The 24,603-nt window shown below is 38.8% G+C and overlaps 5 protein-coding genes across 11 annotated transcripts in view; 2 read left to right on the top strand and 3 right to left on the bottom strand.

Annotated features, from left to right (window-relative positions):
- Positions 1–117: 117 nt before the first annotated feature.
- Positions 118–6,160, bottom strand: marchf2 (membrane-associated ring finger (C3HC4) 2). Of its 3 annotated transcripts, XR_013787485.1 has the most exons (6): positions 5,998–6,160; positions 4,598–4,858; positions 4,205–4,409; positions 3,899–4,108; positions 1,562–3,268; positions 125–1,397 (listed from the first exon to the last, which is right to left on the bottom strand). XR_013787485.1 is itself a non-coding variant. In XM_079471693.1 (5 exons), the coding sequence occupies exons 2-5, from the start codon at positions 4,771–4,773 to the stop codon at positions 3,110–3,112; spliced, it is 750 nt and encodes a 249-aa protein (XP_079327819.1). In that variant the 5' UTR covers positions 4,774–4,858; positions 5,998–6,160; the 3' UTR covers positions 118–3,109. The 3 variants fall into 3 exon arrangements, 2 of the variants coding, with proteins under 2 accessions (XP_079327819.1, XP_079327820.1); XM_079471693.1 differs by having other exon boundaries at positions 118–3,268; XM_079471694.1 differs by having other exon boundaries at positions 118–3,268; positions 4,598–4,855; positions 5,998–6,158.
- Positions 6,161–6,451: 291 nt separating this feature from the next.
- rab11ba (RAB11B, member RAS oncogene family, a) lies at positions 6,452–10,838 on the bottom strand. Its single transcript, XM_079471349.1, has 5 exons — positions 10,618–10,838; positions 8,785–8,980; positions 8,331–8,524; positions 8,170–8,250; positions 6,452–8,010 (listed from the first exon to the last, which is right to left on the bottom strand). Exons 1-5 carry the CDS (start codon positions 10,655–10,657, stop codon positions 7,865–7,867), a joined length of 657 nt encoding a protein of 218 aa, XP_079327475.1. The 5' UTR covers positions 10,658–10,838; the 3' UTR covers positions 6,452–7,864.
- Positions 10,839–11,252: 414 nt separating this feature from the next.
- On the top strand, positions 11,253–19,642 carry LOC306902992 (uncharacterized protein). The gene is made up of 16 exons (XM_079471912.1): positions 11,253–11,347; positions 12,502–13,039; positions 13,184–13,235; positions 13,388–13,583; positions 13,662–13,814; positions 13,947–14,118; positions 14,323–14,423; positions 14,497–14,652; positions 14,927–14,941; positions 17,275–17,758; positions 17,867–17,921; positions 18,000–18,195; positions 18,278–18,430; positions 18,518–18,689; positions 18,763–18,863; positions 18,937–19,642. The coding sequence occupies exons 1-16, from the start codon at positions 11,315–11,317 to the stop codon at positions 19,120–19,122; spliced, it is 2,763 nt and encodes a 920-aa protein (XP_079328038.1). The 5' UTR covers positions 11,253–11,314; the 3' UTR covers positions 19,123–19,642.
- A 417-nt stretch (positions 19,643–20,059) lies between these two features.
- On the top strand, positions 20,060–23,318 carry LOC306902341 (interferon-induced protein 44-like). Of its 2 annotated transcripts, XM_079470827.1 has the most exons (10): positions 20,138–20,299; positions 21,219–21,253; positions 21,370–21,524; positions 21,654–21,866; positions 21,952–22,006; positions 22,087–22,282; positions 22,389–22,541; positions 22,614–22,785; positions 22,853–22,953; positions 23,027–23,318. In XM_079470827.1, exons 3-10 carry the CDS (start codon positions 21,371–21,373, stop codon positions 23,198–23,200), a joined length of 1,218 nt encoding a protein of 405 aa, XP_079326953.1. In that variant the 5' UTR covers positions 20,138–20,299; positions 21,219–21,253; position 21,370; the 3' UTR covers positions 23,201–23,318. The 2 variants fall into 2 exon arrangements, with proteins under 2 accessions (XP_079326952.1, XP_079326953.1); XM_079470826.1 differs by having other exon boundaries at positions 20,060–20,299; positions 21,370–21,866.
- The window catches only part of rabgap1l (RAB GTPase activating protein 1-like), a 65,096-nt gene continuing 63,783 nt past the window's right edge, over positions 23,291–24,603 (bottom strand). For 3 of the 4 annotated variants that reach the window (XM_079470821.1, XM_079470822.1, XM_079470823.1), the window contains one exon: positions 23,292–24,558. In XM_079470821.1, the coding sequence (XP_079326947.1) occupies positions 24,424–24,558 (135 nt within the window). In that variant the 3' untranslated portion in view covers positions 23,292–24,423. Of the gene's footprint in view, positions 24,559–24,603 lie in introns of all 4 variants that reach the window. The other variant, XM_079470825.1, reaches the window with a different exon arrangement.

Here is a 24,603-nt window from a genome sequence, read left to right as displayed (position 1 = left end):
TTTTAGCCTGTTACATTGTTAAAAAACAATTTCTATTATAGTATCCTAAGCTTCAGCTTTAAAAAGTGGTGCTGTTAACTAAATGTTTGAACTTTTGGAAATAAAAACGTACAATTTCACAGATCCAGAGCATCGTTTTTAATTTGCTTTGCACACTTTTCTTGGCCTGTTTCAAGCACCAACATATTTTGGTGAGGACATCACAAACACCATTCGTTTAGCCACTGCACAACATAAACACTGTCGTATCTCAACTGTTTTGAGTGATAAAGCCCCTGTGCCTGATGAATGAACGAAATAAAAATTGCTAAATGATACATTCAGTATGAATACATTAAAAACATGGAAACTGAACAACAAACTATGTATCCGTTAATTTTATCCAGACAAAGACACTGCTTTCAAATATCGACATCTCTCTTCAACAAAAACTGCAAAAAAAAACTTGAAACCTCTCAAAAATCTAAAATGGAAACATTTCCATCCTACATTTCTGAAAGCATCATTTATTTAAATAAAAAAGAAAGCATGCATTTGAACAGGTTTACTTCTTTGAACATCATTATTTAAACAGCTGAGCTGCTCTAGCAGGGTTGCATATTATAGCCAGCTCATCCACATCCACTGCAAATTGACCAATAATAACAAAACAAAATATTGAGTTAAAAAAATGAGTTCAACTTTGTCCATCTCCTCCTATAATTCTGAGGTACTTCATATGCAACAACATCTACATCTATGCTAATATCATACATGTATTGTTAAGGTTATAGGTAAGAATTGCATTGTAATATTTTTGAAATTGCACTCTTGACATTGCAAAATAACCAGGAAATGACACAAAAAGGTGAGAAAAGCAGGTGGAAGCACAACAATGAGAGAGAGAGAGAGAGAGAGAGCATTCCTCAAGGTAAAACTAACCTGCAAAGTGGCCTTGGAAATGTCTAATCCAAGACCACAAATTAGGTTTGAGATCAGCACGAAAAGATCAACTTTAAAAAAGAAACACTGAGCAATGAGAACCCCAAAACCAAATATTAAAATCACAACAAATAATGCCATTGTTATTTTGTATATCTATTGCACAACGTTCTCCCATACAAAAAGAATGTTGTCTTCAAAGAGAATCCATTTAGAGAGGAAAAACATAATTTTTTTCCACAATTTGCATAAACGTTTTTCCTCCTGTGATTACATCAGGTTGAGTAGTGAATGAATTTGAAAACATTGGCGCATTTGAATTCCACCTACAGAAGCACCTTTTTGTTTGAAACTCATTTGTTAGAGGACTACGAGCATCTAAGCACAGGCCAATCAGATGCGTCCGTGAAAAAAAGCAATCTGCGAATAATTCAGATATTCGTGGGCCTGTTTGCTCCACACACAGAACCCTGGATCTAGAACACACAACACTTTTAAGAACAGAGACATTTAGTCAGTGTATCTACACATTTACATTTGATACTAAAATTTACAATTGAAGAGTTTATCTCATAGGTTTATCTTCATATCAAGGTAGCTATAATGAATGGAAACTGTTTCAATTCTGTTATTTACTCACCCGTATGTCTGTCCGAGCTGCTTTTATTTTTGGGGAACACAAACGGAGAACCTTTGAACTCATGTCACTTATCCAAAAATATTCAATGTCTTCCAAAGCCATCTTTTTTGTCACAACAGTCGTTGTATAGAAATCAGCACCGTAATGATTCTTCATCAGTGTTCCTCAATAAAAACAACAGTGGAGTGAATAAATAACCAAATCTAAAAATCTGTTTAGGTGAACTGTTCCTGTAACTATACTGGCAACATTTCTGCGGTTTTAGTGAACAGTGGCGAATGCGAAACTTTTCAATGGCTGCATATACCAAATATCATACTTTCAGACTTCATCAAAAAAATCGAAAAGCTCTAACTGTTCTCAAGATACTTGACACCGTAATGTCATTAATGGATGAGGAGGTTCATTACCATACAGGCGATAACGTTTAGCTTCACATGGTTACTTTTTCTTCTTGTGGCGTGACCTTCTGCTCAAGGTAAATTGCTACAAAATCCCACATACGCCATCTTCAATCTCCACCATATGATTCTGCCAAAACTGAATAACCAGCATACTGTAAAACATATATTGTAAACACAAACAGACATTCTTCTTGGGAAAAAAATCGTTTAAAAGTGATCTGAGAAGATAATAAACCATAGAGGTTAATGTATCTTGGATCCCGAAGCATGTATCTACATTTGATCCGCTCACATCTAGGCTACGTTGTCGGTAAGTGCTACAACTTTTATGAGCCTTGCATGCTGTTTGTTGTTGTTTGGAGATCATTTGTATCGAAAAAGCAGCTTCGGATCCACTTGCAAAATCTTCACTCTAAACAGTCGCCAGTTTGATGAGACATTTAACATACGGTAGAACTTGTCATGCGTGTAAACCCGCGCGAAAGGTCAGCGTTATATTGCGCGTTTGGTTCGTCTACTGCCTGTCTTTCTCGCTCCAGGCGAGCTTGAACACCTAGAATGGTCGCAGAAATTATCCACTTTCATGGCCCTGTAATACGCATGTCAAAGCTTATAGCGTTCTTGTTTTACATACATCGAAATCATACAGGAGCTGTATCGGCAAGGTTGCCAGATACTTGCGGTATTCTTACCGATGCTGTATCGGGGTAAAAATGGAAAGTACTTGAAGGTAGATGAGTAGAAAAACTGTACCTTGAAAATTAAAGAAAGGTTTGGTTTAAAGCTTCAGCAGCTGTATGTACTTGAGTCAGAGTCCCTCACTGCTGTGCTCAAAGGAATTGTCTATACACCTAAGTTAGAGTTCTGATTATTTAAAATACGATGCATACTGAATGGTACTGGGCCACCGCATAGCTGTTCAGGCCCCAAATAAATAAAGGTTTCTTTAAACAAGACACTAAAAAACAACAACAACATGAAAAGAGACTGGTGAAAAGTGCTCACATATTTAGATTAAAAGGATTAAATAGAAAAAAATAATGCATCCAAAGGTGCTGCGGCTCTAGCTGACGACAGAGCATCGAGAACCTGTAGCACGCTAATATACCGCCACGATCTGACCCGTCCCCTTGCACCACTTCTCTCATACTATGGTCTCATCTGCCGTCTTTTTCAGCAGCTTGGTGGAGAGCAAGGAATGCTGGGTAGAGTGCGCACCCTTGGTGTCAGGAATGAGCAAGCGGACTTTCTGATTGGTTCGTCTCCACTCGGAGTACAACTGACAGTGGTAGCGGAATGAGACCTGCAAGACAGAGACAACATTTTGGTTTAACGGCCAAATGATGAAGGGTGAAATTTATGAACAAAACTTATATTTCAAAGTTTAAAAAAAACGAAATGAATAATTATCTTGATAATATTGAAGTGTAATAGAACAGTAATAATATTATCTATTATCAGCTAAATGAATGGTACTTGGGCTGTCAAACAATTAATCGCATCCAGAATAAGTTTCTGTTTACATTATAAATGTCTGTGTACTGTGCATAAAAATTATGTATTTTTTTAAACACATACATGTCTATGTAGGAAATATTTACATGTATTTGGTTATATTTACCAATAATTTATAAAATAAAATGTATATCCACAGTACACAGACACATATTATGTAAACACAAACTTCTATTATGTTTGACAGCCCAAAAAGGTAAGATAACAAAAACTATAAATAAAACTCCCCAAATTTTATAATATTATTATAAAAATATAATTAATATATATAAATAACATCAAATATGATATAAAAAGACTAGTACTTTAATACTAAAGAAATCATTCTTAAATTTCTAGGCATTTAAGGCAAAAGTATGCCTCCAATATGTTGATCTTTAGTTCAAATTGTGTCAATTTGTCTTTGAATGTACAGTACCAGAGTCCAGAGGACGTATATGGTGAAGAGTGCGATGGTCAGGGCGATGAGGCCGACCGCCTCCAGGCGACTATTGAAGTGTAGGTGGTCCTGTGCACCCCGCAGACAAAGCCACCCCGAGATGGCCGCCAGGGGTGTTATAAAAAGGAAGCACACCATGTCACAAAAGAGGGTCCGCTTCTCGTTCCGAGGGCCCGGATCCCTGAGCCACTGAAGAAAAATGCAGCGTAGGTAACGTACAATCCATTCAAATAGAAAATGCAGAATCGTTACGTATTTTCCCCAAAAAACATTGATCTCTGTTACCTCAGTAAGCGGCCGCGGTCGTCGCTCGATGGTAAACTCGGTGTGGCATAGCTCACAGTAGCTGGTGTTAGAAGAGGACAGCCACTTCTCCAAGCAGCTTTTGTGTACCGTGCCCAACGTTCCAGTGCAGTCGCATGGGGACAGAAGCCCCTCGCTGTTGCACATGTCCTGACCCTCATGGCAGATCCGACAAATCGGTCGATCACTAAAAAGAGAGAAGTAATCTGACCTTAGACCATAGCCATGCTCTGATACGATCATTACTTCTCGAAATAAAAGCTATGAGCGTCAATTCAAAAGCACCAATAGCAGAGCCAACCAGCTACGGCTATGTTTTTTTATTGGTTTAAATCCATCTCAGAAATGAAACTGACAACAAAGGGATCAGCTTACCTCTGCGTGCCAAGGGCTTTGATTACAGTAGACAGTAAGCGTCCATCCTTGGCCGTGACCTGGGTGACATACTGAGCCCGATGGCTTTCATCTTCCTCCACGGTTTTGGACAGGGCAGTGTTGCCAGTGCAGTCACACAGGGAGCCTGGGAGGTGGCAACACTCCCCTGTGGTCATATTGGGGTCGTCCAGGAGGGCGGGGGGAGGGATTTTAGGGAGCAGCCTCGCTCCCACACCTTATGTCAGATAGACCCTAGTCCTGCTGCGAAAAACACAACGAATCAGTGGAGAACAGCATAAACTTTCAATAACCTGCTACACAATGTTTCGTATTAAAGGGAAAAAAATCTTATACACGTATGACTGAGATGTCCAACAAAAATATCCTAGCTGCTGTGTTGTACACATTGAAAGTGAATGGGGACTGACATTGGAAAAAGTCCATATGACTCTATTACATGCGTTATAAATCTTCTAATGCCACAGGTTTTATTTGTGCGCGCGAAATATTCTCATCTAGCCCAGATTTAAGACACATCACACCAGACGTGTCATCATTTTGCGTGAAACATTATTTGAATATAAAAGAAATACACATGAGAAAAAGAAGATGGGGATGTCATCCCAGACCTTATCTATACATCTTTCTTCTGTGAAACACACAAAAGAAGATATTTTGAGGAATGTGGTTTTGTGACCAGTCAATGGGGGCAAATTCTTCAAAATATCTTCTTTTGTGTTTTGCAAAAGAAAGCTATACAACTTTGGAGTGTCATGATGGGATATAAATGATGAAGAATATTCATTGCCAGGTAGTTTTCCCTTAAACCAAGTAACGTTTTTTGATAGTCAAATGCATTCCGTCATTGACTCTCCTTTTTAAGCCCTTATGTCACACATCTGTTGAAGAAAGGCAATTTGTAAACTATGAAATCTGGTTATGACATAATTATCAAAACAATAGTCCAAGAGCAACCAAAATACAACATACACACCGGTATCTTGATCTAGTATGGACTGTAAAGGCTATCAAAGAATCTCCAGCGCTGCCATTTAACATTAAATCCATCTCGACATGAAATAAAGTGTTTATGTAACCATCCACATTTAAACCCACATTAAACCAGCTGATCTGATCTATCAAGCTGTCTGACTCCTATCTAGGGTGGGCCTTTGGCACAACGTAAGACGTACATTTAATCACATTTTCACTGACACGCCGCTAAATACTTCGCGTAATTCAAACTATTAACGTAAAGCAAATGAATAACGATTCACCGTAAGCGAAGACATATGCAAAGCTATACATTTGGCTGCTAGTTACATTAGCCATGTAGCAAAATATGGCATCAAAGCCTGGGATTATAGATGAAAGCATCATTTTAAAACGTTTATTTTTACCTTCTGACCCGCCATGCTGAGATGTTGCCGTCGAGGGAGGATAACGTTTAAATGCGGCGTCTGTCTGTAAACGAAAGCGTAAAAACGCAACCGTTGTTAGGGTTTGATTCCTTCAACCGACGACTCGTCTCGGCCTCCTACCGACGTCTCCGATTGGCGCTGCGTACGCTGAGAGCGTAGAGGGCGTGTTGCCGTTTGCGACGCTGCTTCGGAATTTGCGTAAACGGCATCGTGAATGACCGTAAGCCGGAAAGTGTCTATTGTTATTATTTTTAAGATGAGTTCGTTCGTGCTGGTTAGTTTTGTGTATTGTCTTGAAAGGGTCGCTTATTTAGGGAATTCATCGCTAAATTGTAATTTTTTATTTGTATTTTAACATTTATTTGGTGACTTACGTTAAATTAAAATGGATATTTTTGTTTTAGATAAATAAAATATTTTATGATTATTTTTATAATAGTACAGTAACCATGTTTTGTTTACAGTAAGTTTAAATTATACAATTATGTTATGGTCAGCACCACATTGTATTGGCTGAACTACAGAAACTCAACATTTCACATTAAATACCTCATAATATAAGCAGAATTTGTGGGATGCCGTTGGTAACAAAAAAGGGAATTTTGACACCACTTGGTTAGTTAAAAAAAACAATGTCCAGTATGCACTTACAATGCAAGTATATGGGGTAAGAGTTCAAACGTTGCTCCATATACTTCCACCATAACCACATTTCTGAAATCTGTTTCATGGAAACCAAACAGAGGCCATGACACTTATTTATGGTACAGATTGAGACATACTTGTGACATACCATATTTTGTAATATCAAGACATCAAAAAAAGAATAGTTGTTCCAACAGTGACAGCAATTTGGTTTATTTTCCATTTTCATGTAACCTGATAAAAGGCAAAACAGCTGTTCATGGGTGTGAAATGTCACATGACCACACTTGAAAAAGGCATTTTATTCACAGTATGGGAAAACATAAGGCATTTAGAAACTATCCATAGAATTGATCACTTTGAACTAACCCAATGATAAAGTGATTACAGACCAGTGAGACATTTAACCATCTAAAACACTGCGAGCCATTGCATGTCCCCACTGAAGAACAATAATACCTCAGCAATGTAATGAATAGTTTATATATAACTGTTATATGAATAATTTGTCATTTCATGAAATGTTTAATAGATACATTCTCATAACTGCTATATGTGGCAATCTGAAAGCACTGATCAAATTGCGCACAAACGCCTTCAGCCTCGAAACAGGGCCGAGGGCGTGAAGTGTGAAATGTTTAACTATCTGAAATAAAGATAGCAGCCCTCCTTTGGTATCTGTACGATCCAGACGAGATAAATTTCCCCGCAGGCCTTCCTGCTAAACTTGCCCCCTCAAACCCAAGTCACCGCCCCCCCCCTCCGAGATCTGGCTTAACAGAGGGCTGGCTTTTGGTGTGGACCCCAGAGATCAACCATCAGAGTGGCCGGAAGCCGAGGACACACTGATCCCTCACCATCCCTTTTTCGCGGGAGCGGATCACACGATCAGCGCTCAAATAATTACTTCCGAGGAAAAGACTTTTGCAGAGCAAATATGAAATCAGAAGGTGGACAAATAGTGACGAAATAAAAAGACAGACAAAACAACTTAAAAATAACCCCCCCCCCTCTGTAAAAAGAAAGAGGAATGTTACCTAGAAATTCACACTTCTAAGGGACGTCTAGAATTAGCCTGGAAATCACGATGACAAAACAATGTTCAGGAAAGTAGCCATAGCACAACACACAGAAGCAAAGCCGAGATAAACATGGGGAACAGAAGAGATAGCCCAAGGGTGGGGTATTGGGGGAGGTAGGGTCACAGATTCTGACAGCACTGAAATTTGTTGCCCTTTAACCCATCGGTAGTGGGCGGCACGCTGATGTCCACTACGTTGTTGCCGGGGGATTCGTCATGCACCGACCTGTCGGCAATTTGCTTTTGCGATACAATCCGATAGATTTCTGTAACATAAGTTTAAGGGTGAGAGATTGAAGACATTTGACAATCAATCAATACTCTGAAAGGAATAATTGAGCAAAAAAACAACAGTAGTCATATTGAGCCATACAGTGACAAAAATGTATATCATCATCGACTAACGGACAACAAAGCACACTCACCTGTAAGTATATTTTTGAAAGCCTCCTCAACATTCGTGGAATCCAAAGCTGATGTTTCAATAAATGAGAGACTGTTCTTCTCTTAAGGATAAAAGATTAGACATTTTTAGACCTTAAATCATCTTTGTTTTTGTCCAATCCAACACCTGCAAATGGCTGACCTGCGAAAGCTCTGGCCTCATCAGTGGGAACGGCCCTGAGGTGCCTCAGATCGCTCTTGTTGCCCACTAGCATGATGACGATGTTGTTATCCGCGTGATCCCGCAGCTCCTTCAGCCAGCGTTCGACATTCTCATAAGTCAAATGTTTTGCAATGTCATAGACCAGAAGAGCTCCAACTGCCCCCCGGTAGTACCTGTATACAGACATTTCACATGAAATTCATACTTAATACTATGAAATCTGATATGAAACATTCATGGATAGCTGTTAATATTGAATTATAATTTAGAAATGAATGTAAAATATACTGGGTAAAATTATAGCAACTTATTACATGATTATTATAAATTAATACTTTTATGTAGGAATAAATTATAAAGCATTAGTTACTAGTAATCAACAAATCGCACTTTTTCAAACCCTCAATGGTATTGTGAGTGTTCATGTACTCACGCTGATGTGATGGCTCTGTAACGTTCCTGTCCTGCTGTATCCCAGATCTGAGCTTTTATGGTCTTGCCGTCCACCTGGATGCTGCGGGTGGCAAATTCCACACCGATGGTGCTCTTGCTTTCCAGATTGAACTCATTCCGAGTGAAGCGGGACAACAGATTACTCTTTCCCACTCCGGAGTCGCCAATGAGAACCACTATAACCAAGATAAACACAGAAACGTATCATTTTGGAAAATCTGTAACCCACTTCCAGGCAATAAAACTATGTTCATAGGGAAAAATGAAGCTTTCACCATATGGATTAAAAATAATGCAAAGAATGTTAGCTTCTTAGTTGGTTTAATGTAAAGCGACGTTTGCACCCCAAGCACAGACAATGTCATGATTCGAAGGCTAGAAACATAGATGGGTTAGTCAGCAGTCTGTTTTCTTCTTCATGAAGATGTCAAAGAGATGAGAGAAGACCAATTTAAAGCTGTAATTTACACACACACACACAGTCATGTTCCCCTTCTCCATCTGCTGCAAGACACCATAACAACTGAATGACATAATAGGTTTAATATTGAACATTGAATAAAGAACCAGAAGTCCAAAGAAAATATCAATGAGCTCATACTGTGTCAATTCCAACGTAGTCAGCATTCCTATTCTTTAGATGGAACCTAAAGTGATCGACAAAACGTTTTAGATCATCTGGGGAACTAAAATGGAACATGTATAAGGGACCGTTCACCCAAAAATGTTAACTCTTTAGTCTTTACCCTCATGTCAAACCTGTATGATTTTCTTCTGCAGAAGACAAAAGAAGATATTTTGAAGAACGCCGGTATCAAACAACATCAACCTTCATCGGATAGACTCATAGGCATTTCTCAAAATATATTTTGTGTTCAGCAGAAGACCGGATTTTTATTTTTTGGGAGAAATGAACAAAAACAACCAATGTGGCATGTGAGTAAAACCTTAAAAAACAAGCAGTCTGTGGTTTTCTCACCCACCCTAAAAGTAGCAAACACATTCTGGAGTAAAAACAGGAACCTATTATGCGGATGACCGAGTGACAGATTTAAACCCATTGTTTAGTTTTCCAACACGCCTCCAATATTTCGTTTTTGCAAAGAAGAAAGACACATTTTAATCGAAGAAGAAGTACAGGAACGTAAGACGTGACGTCATGGTCATCCAAAGAAAGACGTCATCAAACATGTCCTCACTGAGTTCATCTGTCAGCTTCATAATTGAACAAAATAACCTGTTGTAAAAACGGCCTAACCTTTCAAAAAATGAGTAGAGTTGCAAGTTTATGTCCAAATGATCGTTTAAACAAAGAAACGACTCTTGTATTACAAACGACAAAAAAAGTTTTATATGGCCTAACCACAAATAGCATTGAGCAACGCATCTCTAAACGATTAGAAAAGTGCTTTCTGACGTTGTTGGTTAATTAATAAAACATAATAAAACTGAACTCCTTTTGCTATTTTGATAACAAAACCAACTACTGTAACTTAAGTAGTTTACTTTAGCTGTCGCTCAAAGGTAACTAGCTGCAGCCACCGCTAGCTAAACGAATTACATAATGATGATTTAAATATCCTCAAACGTCAATCTATATAACATTAGTTAAATCCGCAAGGCAAATATAATCAAATTCAACATTGATCCCTTCATTAACCGAAACTCGAATTATTCGTCCACCCATAACAGTGCACTAGCATTCCAACTTAACCAGCTAGCCACAGTCATCAAGAAACTTGCTGTTGTCATTGAAAACAAAGGTAAGAGTTTTGTATTTATATATTCGATTGATACTACACGCATCACTGACCTTTAAATAAATAATCGTATTCGTCGTCACGGGTCCCCATGGCTGGTTTACCGCACAAAAAAATGCTGCCGTTGGGCGAAGGATATCTCTCGATTCCCACTGACAGGAAGGAAACTCGCTCGGCCTCGGCACTTGGATGCGCGTGCACGCCGATCTCCACCGATTAAAACCGGATGCGTTTCAACGCAACGGCAGATCGAAGACCTCAGAGAGAAAAGGATGAAATTTGATGCATACAGAAGAATTTGACCTTTTTGACAATGTTTGTAATTATTTTGATGACAGTTATTCCCTTTGCAGTGTTTGCATGATTTTACCTGTGGTATTTGTTTAATAAACAAAGTTATCAACATCACCCCTTTTTTCTTATGAATGTGTCAAAAAACAATCCTGTAAAAGACATAGAAGTGTGCAAAAGAAATGCTACTGAATAGACGACTACGCATAATGTCGTTTCGTAGCCTCGTCAACTTGTGAGTAAAATACCTTCTTTTCGCACAGCATTGAATTTCAGTTAACGTTTCATTCAGCATGCTGAATACAAATATATTATTTTAAACCTTTAGTGGTAATGCAATTTCCCGCAATACATTCCCTTGCCGCTGGAAGGCCCCGAACAAAACTCTAGGTAGGACATCACCACCCGCCCACTGTTGGACCGTTGCTTCACGGTCTTATTCTCTGAACGTGGTCATTGATGTATAAATACAGAGATCTTGCAATGCGAAAGGTAAGCACACCGTCGATGTAAATATTTAGTTAAACATTCTAAGAAAGTGTTTTTCGACTATGGAATTATAAACAGAATTATAACATTTTATGATATTAAAATGTTTTGATTTGTATTCTGAAAGTAGCTTTTTTTCTGATTCAGAAATTGCAATGAGGTAGAAAAGTATCATTTAAAATAAACTGTGACTGAATAACAGCGATCAAACACTCATACTCGCACTGGTTTCGGTTTCAATTCAGGCTAAACAGACTAGTTTCTATTCTGTTCCTTGAACAGAACTTCAAAATAATAATAATATTATTTAAAATACAAGTACTGGAGGAAATGTAAAACGTGCGTGTAGATACTGTGTTACAGTATCTACTGTGTTTATTTTGTCCATCCAAAACCCGAGCGAACGGAGTAAAAGTAAAACAGTTACACATTTAATTCTATCCCTAATATGACACACCAGCTGTCAAATATGCAACATTTGTTCTGAAATTGTTACACTTACGTTCATTAGTAGTGATACATTTCTCATTTCTGGTTAATGTTTAGAGATTTAGTGTTTATTATCAAAGCTATTATCAAAACCTAAAAGCTTTACATTAAAGACTGTATTATGGTTTCTGTATTACTGTATTATATTTCACCCATAAGTAATATATATTTTGACTTGTTAAAAGCAAGTTCACCGCAAAATGAAATTGTCATGAATTACTCACTCTCTAGTTGTTCCAAACCTGTATACATTTCTTTGTATGGTTGAACGCATAGAAAGATACTCGGAAGAATGCTTGTAACCAAATAGGTCTTGGCCAACATTGACTACCAAAGTAGGATTGGTAATCAAAAGTGGCCCAGAACTGTTTTCTGTCCTACATTCTTCAAAATATATTATTTTGTGTTCAACAGAACTGTAAAAAAATGTACAGTGATTTTTCCTACTATGGTAGTCAATGGTAGCCAAGAACTGTTTGGTCACAAGCATTCTTCCAAATTTCTTTCTCTAGGTTCAGAACATAGACATTTATACAGAAATGGAACAATTTGATGGTGTGTAAATGATGACAGAATTCTTCATTTTTAGGTGAACTGTCCTTTAATATTCTGGTAACGATGATATGACTGTACATAAGTGAATTATATTTGTAGGTCTTTCTTTTCAGAATACACAAAGAAGAAAATATACTGATAGCCTCAGCATGGCTCAACTAAATTCTAACTTATCTAATGAACAAAAGCAGCGTCTCTGTGCTTTGCTGGGTGATGTTGAACTGACTCTTCTCTACAAAGCTTCTGTTCATGGATACGATGCTTCAGCCTTCCACCAGCGCTGTGACCTTCAGGGACCAACTTTACTTGTAGCTTACAATAATTCAGGCTACGTCTTTGGAGGATATACTAGTGTAGATTACGCTCAAAGTGGAGAGTACATTACTGATGACAAGGCTTTCCTGTTCAATGTTCCTGAGCATGGTGGGAACCCTACAACCATAAAAGTTAACAGGGGATGTTATGCACGTGTTGATGACTCTGGAGGGCCGAACTTTGGCCAACAGCTGTTCATTTGCTATAACAACCAACAAACTATATATAATGATGCTTATCCAATGTATGAAGGATCTTCTTTTAGTTTGAATACTGCAACACTGTATGGAAACGACACTAGACTAAGTGAATGCGAGGTGTACAAAGTGACACAGAGTAAGTCAATAATCGAAACAAAAGTGCTTATTACTACTTGGATTTTACACACACACATATAGTTGTGTATAGTAAATGACAAAATAATATTAGACTCTACTTTATAGGAAATATTGTTCAGTCATCTTTTTTTAACTTTTCCAGCTATCTCTCAGGTCAAGGAAAAGCCGTGGAGGAACGTTCTGTGGAATGCCAAGTATGTTTCCACAAAGTGTTGTTTTCACTTTGTTGCTTATTTTTTTATTATTTTATAGTTTCATTATAAACTGCATTAAAGATGACGTTTTTTAGTAGAAGTAAAAATAGCAAAATATAATAATAATAATAATATATTTACTGCTGTTGTAGACAAAAACAAGAGCTTATGAAGAGCATCAAGAACTATCAACCCCTGCCGTCCTCAGTGAACCGGATTCGAATCCTCATGATCGGTCCTGTAGGTGCTGGAAAATCCAGTTTCTTCAACTCCATCAACTCCATCTTCATGGGTCGCATGACCAGCAAAGCCATGACGGGTTCATCAGGCACCAGTCTCACCACACAAGTAATTTTAAAAAGCATTAACATTTCTTTACATCCTGCTTTGGTCTCTGTAACATCAATGATTTGTTTTGGTTGATAGTTTCGCACATATCCAGTGAAAGATGGTCGTGAGGGAAAGCCATTACCGTTTGTGTTGTGTGACACTATGGGTCTTGAGGAGCAGTCGGGTGCAGGTCTGGATATTGAAGACATCAGCAGCATTCTCCAAGGACTCATACCTGACCGATATCAAGTAAGATGGCATACAGATCATCCACTTCTATTTAAATGCTCTGGTTGACATGTAAGTAAAAGATTTGTACGTTAGGCTTGAAAATGCATGAGTATTACGTTCATTAATGTACTGTAAATAATCTGTATTTAGTTCAATCCGGTCGCAGCATTTCATCCTAATGAGCAAAAGGCCTCCAGATCTGCATCTCTACAGGAGAGGATTCATTGTGTGGTTTACATCATAGACGCCACAAAAGTCTCCCTCATGTCAAGCAAACTAGAGGGAAACCTTGCTGCCATACGCAAAAAAGTGAACTCACTTGGTAAGTGAATAAACAGCTATGTTCTACAGTAATTTCCTGTTACATTCAAACTGACTGCAGGGACCGGAGAGCTCGGGGCCCGCTCCCCGGACAGCCCGCTCCCCGGACAGCCCGCCAAATACGCATACCTTCTTACCATCGCTCTGATGTTATTATCTGCATAGACATTCAAACTGACATAAAGCTTATCTGAACAACTTCTAGGCGTTCCTCAAATCATCTTGATGACTAAAGTAGATGAAGCGTGTCCTCTGGTGGAGAAGGATCTTGAAAAAGTTTACTTCAGTTCCTACATTAAGACAAAGGTGAGATGTTACAGAGATGAAACTGGAGTGTTGATGTGACGGATGAACTGAGAGATTTGGTTTGACTCTACAGGTACAGGAGGTCAGCGCTCGGCTGGGTGTTCCTGTGTCTTGTGTGTTACCCGTGAAGAACTACAGTCAGGAGCTGGAGCTCAACCTCAGCTGTGATGTTCTGCTTCTCACTGCTATACAGCAGATGCTCAACTACGCTGAAGACTATTTGGATGATGTCAGTGGCACAGACTAAAACTTTGTATTGGTGTTGGGCTAAAGGCTTAGTCTTTAAAACTGCTTTAAATGTTCTAAAAGTTCAAACTAGTGTTCAGTAAATTAGTGTGGTTTACCGAGTGCGTGAGTATTGGTGAAATGTACGAATATATTACGAGCAAGTATGGTATAAGGTCTATCAATTTAGAATTTGAAAGTTAGAAAGTTTGAATTTTTGTTTTTCTATTGTTGTGTTTACGCCACCTAACAAAACACAAATAAATTGGTGTCCACAGGTCACAAAATCAACGGCCCACTAATTCTTTGGTAAGATTTAATCTTTAATGTTTTTGCTACTATGTTAAGGTGTTGTCTTTCTTAAGCGTGGAGCAGTGTGGAGGTGGGCTTTATAAATAGTGACCAATCAGATAGCAGCCTCTCTAGCGTGTCAACCATACACAAGCGTTGAATTAGTTGGCGCATTAATTTTATTTTTTTTGTAACAACAAAAATAGTGATATTTGGCGGTTCTTGCCAATACAAGCCTTTACGTCAATGTTTACAGTTAAGTGAATTTATTTATGGGCGTTTCTCAGAGGGTCGCTCTTGGCTAGTGGGCGTGGTTATATCAAAGGGGGCGTTCTTTGTAATAGCGGCGCGGGTCCGCGTTTTGGTGTTCGTGGTCTCGTGGATCAGAAAACATGAAGGCTAAAACCAAAAAGAGCGCCGTGTGGGATCATTTCGTCCTTGAAAACGACATGGTCCGATGCAATATGTGCAACACATTGTTAAAGTATTGCGGTGGCACCAGTACGATGAAGTATCACCTCGACAACAGACATAGGAACATGGGCCTGCGGTCCAAAAGGGCTTCTTGGCGGAGGGCTGTGTCTGCAGGGGAGATAACGCACAAGGTATGTAGATTAAACCCCACTTCGGTTTGGTCAGACTTTGCATTTCCTATATTGCTCATGCTTGCCCTTAAGACAACAACCCGAAGCCACGAAGCATCCTCCCTGTCTCATCCAGCGGTTTATTGATGCCTTCCAGACAACTCGGATTTAGGATATTTCCCACCTCAGAAATCCTTTCTGGAACGGCGCTGTTTTAATGTTAAGTTACTGCTTGTGATGTTTTAATGCTACTAAATCGTTACAAAACAATAATGTTACGAAGTACTTTATTGTGGCCAAATCCATACGTTACTTCCGGCTTTGTGGTGGGAATATTCAAAATCCGAGTTGTCTTGAATGCAGCGTTCATGTAGAAGGATGACTTTATGGTAGAAGTATGATATTAACATAAACGTTAGTGGCTCGAACTTAACTTCAGTTAGACCCAGGGGCGATTCTAGGATTTTCATTTTAGGGGGGCTCAGCCCCGCAATAAGGGTATGATTAAAAAAAATATTATTTGACTATTAGGGTAGGTTTGTATACTACTAACCTTATTGCTATCCACTATTTCATTGTATTCGAGAGGTGTATGTATAAGAATATAGACAAAACATGTATTAATGTAATTGTCTTTTGGAAATATGTTTAATCTGTTCTATATTTATTTCTATTTATTAAAAATAACAACATGAATTATCAATTCGCCACTTCTATAAATCAATTACTTAAAATAAAACACAAATCCCTTTACTCTACTCTTACTCTAATGTATCATGATACACTAATGATTCATTATTACTTAATACAAAAAAATATTTAATATTACAAAACAAAATAACTCCACATGATGTTTCTCTCTCTGTGCCATTTGTTGCTTTCAGACAATGATGTGTGTATTTAACCATTTCTGGGCATGGCTGCACAATGTAATGCCGAGATACACAATAATATGTTTTACATTTTAAAAAGTAAATTACAATAAATCATGATAGTTTTCTAAAGTATGTGTTAATCGCTTCATTTTTGTTGGAAGAAAAAACAACTACCACACTGTAGCGAAGACGTACTGGTATTGGATGAGAAACCGAACCGTGTATTGGTCCAGTAACATTATGTAAACTGCAATAACAAGAACTGCACCGATGCAGATGTCATATCATAGCAATCTATCAATAAAAGCACACACACACCTTGTACTCTCTGATGTTCGCTCTGCTCGGCGCCCCTGCGGATTGAAAACTCAGATCAGGGGAGAAGCCGAAACTTGACACAGCGTGCCGCCGTTACAAATTAGTTTTTAAAGGGGACTGAAGCGATCACAAATTAATTAATCAAATAATTTTTAGGGGGGCTGGGCAGAAGTTTAGGGGGGCTGACGCCCCTGGGTAGACCTCTGCAAAGAATCAACTGTTTTAATATAATTTATTAAGGTTAATATGTTATAAAATATGAATAATTTTTTTAATAAATTGTTATTTCAAACACAGACCGGAAGTTAACTTGGGTCCAGCGCATGCATCCGATAAAACCCTCTACAGTAAAACAACAATAGCCATGTTTTATCTACAGTAATCTTCATCGTATTTATAGTAAACCTGTGGTTATACAAATGGTGATAAGTCCAGCGAATAAACATTGTTATAGTAAAATCAGGGTTCATTTTCATAAATTGAAATATATTAGCCTCAGTGTGTAAATGCCTCATTTTGTACAATCCGTACCGACTTTATCTGTTTTGCATTTTTCAGCAAACGCTTCCCCTCACTTCTACTTTAACCGATGAACAAAAACATCAGTTCTGTGCTTTGCTGGGTGATGTTGAACTGACTCTTCTCTACAAAGCTTCTGTTCATGGATACGATACTACAACCTTCCACCAGCGCTGTGACCGTCAGGGACCAACCTTACTTGTAGCCCACAACAAATCAGGCTACATCTTTGGAGGATATACTAGTGTGGATTACGCTCAAAGTGAGCAGTACATTGCTGATGAGGAGGCTTTTCTGTTTTACTTTCAAGGCAAGATTCCCGTGTGTATCAAAGTTAACAGTGGGCATCATGCGCGTCTCGATGACTCCGGAGGGCCCAGCTTTGGTCAGCAGCTGAACTTTTGCTATGACAACAAACCGCTTGTTTGTAACCAAGAAGGCTTTTCATACAGTTTTAATACTGAGATTTTATATGGAAACGACACTGAGCTTTGTGAATGTGAGATTTATAAAGTGAAAAAGCGTAAGTCAAACATTAAAAACATAAAATATAAATACTATTGTTTAACTCAGTGGCACTAACCTATAATAGCTCTTTCTAATGTTAAAAAGCTTTAAACAATATTTTCAGTCTCTCTGATCAGTTTTGGAGAGAAACAGTGGAGGAATATGCTGTGGACAACTAGGTAGGTTTCCACTTTCTTTTCCTGTTGCTAACTTCACACTGTTATGAAAAAAAACTACAAATGTGATGTGTTTATCAGACGAAGAGAAGACCTTGTGGAATTGATCAGGAACTATAAACCCCTGGAGTCCTCGGTGAACCGGACTCGAATCCTCATGATCGGTCCTGTAGGTGCTGGAAAATCCAGTTTCTTCAACTCCATCAACTCCATCTTCACCGGTCATGTGACCAACAAAGCAATGGCGGGATCTTCGAGCACCAGTCTCACCACACAGGTAAAACAACAGCGCTAGTTTTCATTACACATGTTTTGACTAGATGCACCAGATCCTACGGAACAAAAACATTTCCTGATAGTTTCGCACATATCCAGTGAAAGATGGTCGTGAGGGAAAGCCATTACCGTTTGTGTTGTGTGACACTATGGGTCTGGAGGAGCAGTCGGGTGCAGGTCTAGATATTGAAGACATCAGCAGCATTCTCCAAGGACTCATACCTGACCGATACATGGTAAGTTGTCTTGCTTTGGTGAAGAGGCCTATTCTTAGTGGGTTTGATTATTGCTCATCACACATTTCTGTTTTCTCTATAATTCAGTTTAATCCGGTGGCACCGTATCAACTCAATGAGCATAAAGCCTCCAGATCAGCATCTCTGGAGCAGAAGATCCACTGTGTGGTGTATGTGATGGACGCCACCAAAATCTCTCTCGTGTCCGTCAAACTGGAGGAAAAACTCGCTGTTGTACGCAGAAAGATAAATTTACTAGGTAAGTGTTTGTCTGTGGATCAACTGGTTTATTCCAAATCCTCACACGATGGCTAAAATCTGCATACTTTCAGGTGTTCCCCAGATCGTCTTGATGACTAAAGTAGATGAAGCGTGTCCTCTGGTGGAGGAGGATCTTGAAAAAGTTTACTTGAGTTCCTACATTAAGACAAAGGTGAGATGTTACAGAGATGAAACTGGGGTGTTGATGTGACGGATGAACTGAGAGATTTGGTTTGACTCTACAGGTACAGGAGGTCAGCGCTCGGCTGGGTGTTCCTGTGTCTTGTGTGTTACCCGTGAAGAACTACAGTCAGGAGCTGGAGCTCAACCTCAGCTGTGATGTTCTGCTTCTCACTGCTATACAGCAGATGCTGCGCTTTGCAGACGACTACTTTGATGATATGAGTCCAGTGGAGGACCCACATAAATAGATAATACTTGTTTTCAAAGCTCTTGTAATTGAAACCAAATGTATTTTCTTTTCTTCATGGCATAATTTAGTGAAATTGAAAGAAACATCTTGTAACAAATGTACGGAATCAAATGTATTGAAAATTATCAATACAATTTTATAGCAACAATGCAGGTGGCACATTGTAACAAATTTCTATTAGCACTGCCCCGTCTTAGCGTATTGCTCATTATTACACGGCTCATTGGAACGCTTGATTCTGATTGGCCAGTCGCGACATTTGCAGGTTCGTTATTCCCAGATAACAACCTCTCAAAACTAACAACACACTGTAAGCCGCATCTGCAGCAAATCAAATTGACAGTTTTTTTGACAAATTAAATATAAATATATATGACATTATATTTACAAATGATTAAACCAAATTGCCTGTTCGTGACATTTGGACGTGGTTTCTTAAAACCGAAAGTATAAACGTATCTTCCTCGTGGAAGGTCTGCATTCGGTTAAAATGAGCTAATAAAATATTTCATATGCACATTTCATGTCCATTTTCTCCTCATGTGGCAAGTAGCCGTGTAATAAGCGGGATAATGTACAGGCAGCCGGTTGTTATTGTGAATTAAGGTCCTCCGGTGTCAGGGCTTATTTCTGCGATAACAACCGGCTGCCTGTACATTACATTAGAATTGTATAGTTTTATTTACTGCATATAGGAATTTATAGTCTGTCTGGTATCTGACCTGTTTTTCACTTGTATGTTTTGCTGATAGTCAATGTTTTCTTGTACAGCTGCTTTGTAACAATGACAATTGTAAAAAAGCGCTATATAAATAACTTTTTTAAACTACTACAAGTAAGTAAATTCTACAAAAATATCTTGACACATTCTTACCTTAAAAACCCATCGCTGTCGTTTTGCACAATATGGTACGGATGCCCAACAACGCCCCCTAGAGGTATATATATAAATAACGTTCACAAACGGACTACGCTTACATTTACGACCAAACTAATGCAAAATAAAGGCCTCTCTCTTGCTTCTCTCTAACTGGAAACACCCATCACGATTTCTTTGTGTGCAGTAATTTAAATAAGCAACTGAAACAAGTCACCAAATCAGGTTTGTCTTGGGTGTCGTCGTCTTAAGACAACATTTCATTGCTCTTCCACACGGAGCAAGAGTTCCGCAGTAGGTAAGTTATAGAGCTTAATAAACACACGCAAATGCATGAAAAGTTTTACGCAAATGTTTTTTATTGCTCGTCTATTATAGTCTTGGAAGGCGTTAACGCAAACATATTATAGTACCGCTTTATTCAAACATTACAGTGAAATTATTGAATGCAGACGCAATCGTAACTTCCTGTATTATGTTGTTAGATCAGAGATAATGGAACCACATCATGTCAAAACTGTGTGTGGTTTGAACACCGAATATGAATATAGGGCGAATTGCCCTAAAGTGCGACACTTACGCGCTTCGATCACACGGGGCGTCAGCGTAAACGTTTGACGGAGGGCGTGTCTGAAACCTGGCTGACGTAATCGTCATAGTGACATCAGCTGTGTTTATTTTTTTCAAGATGCAGGATTTGGTATTTTGTCTTCAAAAAGGCCAAGGCTATGCATGTTGGTGTTGTAGCCTATGCGTTTGTTAAGTAAAGTGAAAAAATAAGAAATGTTGACTTTGCATTTTCTGTGCAACTTATTTCTACCATGACAACATAGGCCTATCATAATAGTTGCTTTAGTTTTTATAATGAATGCATTATATGGTTTTATTTGTCTGATGATGTTCAATTTTACTATAAAATCAAGGAGAGATTGGCCTTTTATCAGAGACTTTTCAGTGTCCCGCATTAGGAAACTGCTCAGTTTCTCAGACGTTTGGCACTAAGATCACTACGTCTATAATTTCTTTCATTATTGTGTTATTTGCATTTTCTTTGTTTTATTTGATTAGAACACATCCTGGTTTAAAAAAACGTATTGGTTGTGTATGTAATAATTTGGCTACATATCTCAATATTTCACAAAATCTGAAATGCAAAACATGTCCCATTTTAGAGAAATTCACCCTAGTTTACTGAACTCTTTTCTGTGCATTGGCAGATCAAATCGGTAGAAACGCCCAGCTACCCACGGAAGTAAGTAGGCTTATGCAAAGAAAAATATGATAAATAATTAACAATAATTAACCTCCCGTGTCAAACGTAGCAATTCATGTTGTGTTTGTTTGTCTAAATATGTCGTCTTTTGCTAGAATGCAGTATACGGAAACCGAACAAGTTGCCCAGGCTTTACCTCCGGAGCAAAAGCAGCGTCTCTGTGCTTTGCTGGGTGATGTTGAACTGACTCTTCTCTACAAAGCTTCTGTTCATGGATACGATGCTTCAGCCTTCCACCAGCGCTGTGACCGTCAGGGACCAACTTTACTTGTAGCTTACAATAATTCAGGCTACATCTTTGGAGGATATACTAGTGTGGATTACGCTCAAAGTGGAGGGTACATTACTGATGAGGAGGCTTTTCTGTTTTACTTTCAAGGCAAGATTCCTGTGTGTGTCAAAAAAATCATTGGACAATACACACGTCTTGATGACTCCGGAGGACCCACATTTGGACAGCAGTTGTACTTTTGCTATAATAACCAACCAATTGTGCATAATCAAAGGGGTAATGCATACCACATCGATACAACCACAATGTATGGGAACGATGTTAACCTGAAGGAATGCGAGGTGTACACAATGAAACGGAGTATGTTCGATTCTAAAATTTCATATTTTATTTATTTAAGAATAGCACAAAATAACCAGATTACTTACTGTTAACATTCCTCCAGTTCCTCCGGTCAGTGTTGAGGAGAAGTCGTGGAGGAACGTGCCGTGGACCGCTGAGTACGTTTCCACATGTTTCCTTGTTCTTTTGCATATCTGATATCAAAATATCCTGATATAATAAAATGCAATCTTTGCAGGCGAAGAGATGAGCTTGTGAAACTGATCAAGAACTATAAACCCCTGGAGTCCTCAGTGAACCGGATTCGAATTCTCATGATCGGTCCTGTAGGTGCTGGAAAATCCAGTTTCTTTAACTCCACCAACTCCATCTTCATGGGTCATGTGACAAACAAAGCCATGGCGGGATCTTCAAGCACCAGTCTCACCACACAGGTATGAAACCATGAGAAGTGGCATCTAGACTTTTCTAGTTGCATCTGATAGAACTCCAACACAAGGTCATCAACATTGAATAAAGTTATTGCTCTATTGTTGATAGTTTCGCACATATCCAGTGAAAGATGGTCGTGAGGGAAAGCCATTACCGTTTGTGTTGTGTGACACTATGGGTCTGGAGGAGCAGTCGGGTGCAGGTCTAGATATTGAAGACATCAGCAGCATTCTCCAAGGACTCATACCTGACCGATACAAGGTACGAAATGAGCTTAAAAACAAATATTTATCACTGATAAAAAGTGTATTTCATGCTAAATTCCTCTTCAAGTTTAACCCCATGGCACCATATGAACCTGATGAGCAAAAGTCCTCCAGATCAGCATCTCTGGAGCAGAAGATCCACTGTGTGGTGTATGTGATAGACACCACTAAAATCTCCCTCATGTCCAGCAAACTGGAAGAAAAACTCACTGGCATTCGTAAAAAAGTGAACTCGCTGGGTAAGTGAACTAACCACATTAAACTCTAACATGAATATTTGTCATACTCTGATCTAAATATCTCCAGGCGTTCCTCAAATCATCTTGATGACTAAAGTGGATGAAGCGTGTCCTCTGGTGGAAAAGGATCTTGAAAAAGTTTACTTCAGTTCCTACATTAAGACAAAGGTGAGATGTTACAGAGATGAAACTGGAGTGTTGATGTGACGGATGAACTGAGAGATTTGGTTTGACTCTACAGGTACAGGAGGTCAGCGCTCGGCTGGGTGTTCCTGTGTCTTGTGTGTTACCCGTGAAGAACTACAGTCAGGAGCTGGAGCTCAACCTCAGCTGTGATGTTCTGCTTCTCACTGCTATACAGCAGATGCTGCGCTTTGCAGACGACTATATGGATGACATCAGTCCCTTTGAGTAAAACCCTTTAGATCCGCACAGGTCATCAGGACATCATTGTTCAGCAGTTTTCATTCCAATCAACGAATAAAGATAAATCATACAAACCAAGAGCCAGAATACTTTTACTATTTATTGAAACAACTAAAGGTGTCAAACATATTAGGGTAGCGAGAACCAGAAATGTACTGTCAGAATTACTAGACAAACATGAGCGGGACTGATGAACCCACGATAAACCTGTGTAAACTTGTGCAGGTTACAGTAGGAATGTCTTCTGGCCCATGGATTGCGATACAAAAACACCTGTAGCAGTCTGCAGGACCCACAGAACAACACTCGATATATTCAGTTAACATTAAACTGACATTTGTCTTTCAATATTAGTTTGGCATCTTTAAATCACGGTTGCAAAAATCACAAAATAAGAGACGAGTAAATTTTTTTTGTACATTAGTGTAAATAACGTGTTCACAATATGGACTACTTGTTAATATGCATATGGGCCATGCAGAAGTTATACTCCGCTTATTGAAATATCTCAGATCTGAGAACAGCCTATGGCGATGGATATGTGAGAACGGACGGATACGTGGTCAACTACGATTCTGTGCTTTTAGGTATTTGACTAAAAAGATGACATTTATATTCAAAAATCGTAAAAAATAATGGCGCACTTCTCTTTCAGAACTGTACAAGATTAAAATAAAAATTGACATTTAGTTATACACATTTATATGACAATTACATTTAGCATTTCTATATAGAAAAACAAAACAGATTTAGTTTATATTTACGTGTAGCAGAATGCAGTATTCCCTCTTGAAAACAACCAAAACTGGAAACAAAGCGTTTGCACCTCAATGCTATCTTGATATTTATTTGCTTTTATTCACCCACAGAACTAAAAACCTCAAGAACATGATTTCTGTTATACGGTAACTATCCGCTAGGTGGCGTTAGTGCATGGTTTTTCAGCAAGATGACCAGTATTATATGACCGCAATGATTGGCAGTGAGAAATACTGCAGCTAGCTAAAGAACTTAAATATTAAGTGTGCGTGAGCTGTGGTCCTGTTTGTTCGAGGCGCTCATTGGTCCAAGCACACATTACTTCATGTCGTGTGAGGGAATACTGCATTGCCGTGTTGCTAGTAGTGTTCATAACAGGTTGTTTTCTACCGGGATTGGCAAAGGGTTAGCTCCACGCTCCATTTGCGTCATTCGTTGAGCTCTTGGCTAGTCCTACTGGCCCTCTCTGGGTGAGGAAGGTGACTGGTTACTCGCTGAAGTCTTAAGTGTGCCCAGTGTTTTACTGAACCATGAGTTTTTGGCAGCTTGAACCTCGGTCATCAAAACTCCTCTCTGATGTTCCAGCTCCTGATGTAGAACAAATAATTCACATTAAAGCAGCTGTAACTGTTA

Source organism: Barbatula barbatula (genome assembly GCF_947034865.1).
Source record: "Barbatula barbatula genome assembly, chromosome: 13".
NCBI classification, from domain to species: Eukaryota; Metazoa; Chordata; class Actinopteri; order Cypriniformes; family Nemacheilidae; genus Barbatula; species Barbatula barbatula.
Note: the sequence above shows the minus strand (reverse complement) of the source record. Positions and strands in the feature narration are given on the sequence as shown.